This window comes from Lycorma delicatula, chromosome 2, assembly GCF_047948215.1.
Source record: "Lycorma delicatula isolate Av1 chromosome 2, ASM4794821v1, whole genome shotgun sequence".
NCBI lineage: Eukaryota > Metazoa > Arthropoda > Insecta > Hemiptera > Fulgoridae > Lycorma > Lycorma delicatula.
Genome location: NC_134456.1, coordinates 151,115,236 through 151,118,812, shown reverse-complemented (window position 1 = coordinate 151,118,812; position 3,577 = coordinate 151,115,236). Strand labels below are relative to the sequence as shown.

At 29.7% G+C, this 3,577-nt stretch overlaps 1 protein-coding gene across 1 annotated transcript; it reads left to right on the top strand.

Annotated features, from left to right (window-relative positions):
- The first annotated feature begins 860 nt into the window (after positions 1–860).
- Positions 861–1,457, top strand: LOC142320275 (uncharacterized). Its single transcript, XM_075357975.1, has one exon. It carries the CDS (start codon positions 861–863, stop codon positions 1,455–1,457), a length of 597 nt encoding a protein of 198 aa, XP_075214090.1.
- Positions 1,458–3,577: the final 2,120 nt, after the last annotated feature.

Sequence of the window (3,577 nt, the reverse complement as noted above, 5' to 3'; positions counted from 1 at the left end):
ATTTTGACATTTCGTTGAAAATAATTTGTATGTTTTAAGTATTTTTAACAAGTTTTTTATAATGTTTTTAGTGTGTTAGTTTTAAGTGGCAAGGATCCTTTACACCCTTGTCATTTTATGTTTCTTTTGGCGTTTTAATATTTCTTGATAAATCTATTTTTGGTTGATCAATCAGGATAAAACTAATCTACTGACTATGTTGCTTTTGTTTTTAACAAGGAGGGAAAGAGATGTTTTCTTTTTATTTTTTTGATGTGGAAAAAGGCTAATGACCCCACGGCTGTCGTTGCTCCGTAAACTTAAAAAAAAATGTTGGTTCCTTTACACTTGTAATTTTTTATGAATTCATTTTGACGATACTCATTATATCTGTATATACCATTGATGTTTTCTTTTCTTTTTAATTTTGTTGAGGGCCCTATATACCCTCTTCAAAATGGTTAGTTTGATAAATTTGGAAATTGATGAAGCTTTTGCAGATAATTTTTATATTTGACAAGATTAGTTTGTCCAGTCGTCCTACTTATGTAGGGGTTTTTGTCGTAAATTATTTGACGAGAGCTGATAAGCTATGTTGTCGTTAGCTCACGAAAAGAATATTAGTTGCCATAACTTTAATTACTATGTACTTACAAGTAATCGCTTAGCAACATCAAAAAATAAAAACGTATAAAATAAAAATAAAATAATAATCAGTACAAAAAACAACAGTTTTGTATACATAGGATATTTCATAAATAAATTACAATTTTTCAAAATTTCTGTAACAATCAGAATTATTTATCACCTGTGTGACTTATTTGTATTGAACCATTACTTAACATTTTTTTTTCGGCAAAAATTTTTTACATTAATTCACAATGGAGGCCATGTCGAAGAAGGAAAAATTGGCCCGAGGATCGGCCGTTATTAAAGTAATGAGAGTGTCACCAAGACCGGGACGTTTTTTAAAATCGTTCGTTGATCCTCGTAAAATGCCAAAGGCACCACCAAAACCAAATGCAGCAAAAGGGATGGCCGCTGAAATGCCACATCTTGATGTAAAAAATGCAATATTTCAAATACTACCGGGCAGTGCGAAAATATCAGTACCCAATCCTGCTATGATGGATAACACACCAGTCGATCCTTGTAAGTTGCTTGACGATGAGATCGATCCGAACGCTGGTATTCCGGATGGAGATCCGATGTTAAAATATTTTGGATATCGAGAATGGATATTTGGTATGTCTCCTACTTATGACGGTAACATAGCAGATCATTTCAACATTTTACTCGGATTACTTATTACTATGGCAGAAGACCCAGAAAATGAAAACTTTCCCGATGTAGAAGCTTATCCGTGCGTTCAGTTTTTAAAAACTATTAAAACCCCAAACGGTGACATACCTTACAATGTTGGTTGTTTTATACTTTACCTCGAATACGTATGTCAGAAACTTCTTGATGAAGGATGACACAGGATCAATAAAATACACTTATACACAAAATGGAAGTATCTACAAAATGTCAATTATTGTTTCGTTTTGTGTTTTTGTTTTGGTTCTGTTATGTTTTGTCTTGGATAAAAATATTTACTAAACACAATTAAACAAGGGAACTTCAGGAATTTATTAAAAAAATTAAAAAAAAATAATTACAAAAGAAAATTTATCCATTGTCTTGTTTTATTGTGAAGGTTATTGTAAATTTGTTTCAATTGTTAATAAATTGATAACACTGTGTTTGTTTTGTTTAATTTACTGTGAGTTTTTATTTCTTTCAGTCAGCTGATGTGAATGAGAGGGTTGTAAATGAATTTTCTTTGCGTTTTGAGGTACAAGGAGTATGAAATTCATTCACTTAAATTGGGGGTTCTTTATATATTTACATATATATTTATTTTACGTGTAAATCTTTGTAACTCGAAAATCTCCAAAACTGCCAAATCGATTTCATTGAAATTTAATTATTCTATACTAGTGTATCTGAAGTTATGCACGTGAAAATTTTATGAAGATTGGGTGAGTCTTTCTTAAATTACGCTCAATTTAAAATCGAAAAAAATTTGACCGTGTTGATATGATACTGCAAGTTAGAACCTTGACGTTTCTTTGCCTGCAGTATCTATTGTTAGCAATATTAAACTAAATAAAAAGAAAATATTAATACCAAATTAAATTTTGTTATTTTTTATTATTTTTTTTGTTTTAGCTCATAAACTTTCTTCTAACTAAAACTATGAAGTAGTAAATAGTTGCTAGAATTTTTTTAAATTTCTTCAAGTATTAAAATCTAAATTGTACGTATAACATTTGTATAATTCTACTGTTGATTATTTTTATAATATAACATTTTTGCAATGTGGTGACTGTCATTAATCCACCATACCTAGTTCGACTTAATACTGTTTGTCCGTAAAATAATGACGGTGCTTTCAAACAATCATGATTTAGGAACAAAGCATGACAAAGACATGAGGTAGATATAAAAATAAAAAGAAACTCATCAAAATATGTACCTGTTCAGTAGATTATGATATGCACTGCAGGTATCAAAACGATTTTCAACCTCTTCCAATCCATATCAGAGAATATCCCTTATGATAAACGAAACTGTTTCATGATCCGTTTTTGTAACGTTTCAAAGTTGTTATTTTTGATATAATTTCACAAATGATGATTCCTAGGGTTAAGATCCGAAGACCGTGGAGACCAGGTTATACATCCATCTCATCCGATCCTTCGTTGAGGAAATATTTCATTTAAGTAATCCCGGATGAATGTGGCAATTTATGGATGTACACTATCTACTGGAGAATAAAATTCTCCGGTGTCTGAGTATCTTCATTCCTTCTAACGTATCCAAAAAATTTCCCCTTATAGTCTTTTATTAGTAAAAAAGAGAAAATCTTATGTGGACCCACATGACTTCCTTGTACGCCTACTAAATTACATAAACACATTTTTTTTAAAAATGAAAAGTACATAAAAGTTTATTTCATTAGCATTACTGTTATCAGAAACTGATATTCATCCTAGATATGATCGATTCAGTAGGCCGCCCGTTGATTAAGATTTATTAATATTTTTGCATGAAAATCAGCGAGCAATGGAATACTCTAAGCAAGAATAATGATAAAATTAGTCGAAAATATGCTGAAGTCCTAATTATAGAAGCAAAGAGATTATTAATAATTTTCCTTTAATTAGTAGTTTGTCCTGGGTGAAACTTTGAAAAAAAAGATCCTTATTTCGCCTGTTTTCTTTTTAAATTGTAATCTTAACCTTACATAATTTCATTAAATATGATACAACAGGTTATTATTAAAAAAATTATATATATCTATGAACAGAGTTTTATGTATGATTATGATTAAGCATTTAAAAAGATTTTCTGCTTGCCAGTCTGATTAAAAAAAAATAAATAAATAAGATAAAATAATAACAACTTGGTTCTGAGTATTTTTTCGCCGTAACTACGTTTTAAAATGAAAATAACAGTTTTATATATTTGCATAATTTCAATTAATTGTGGGTAAATTAGAGATGTGAAAAATTTCTATGAAAATTTTTGGGGATGTCTGCTTCCTATTAGA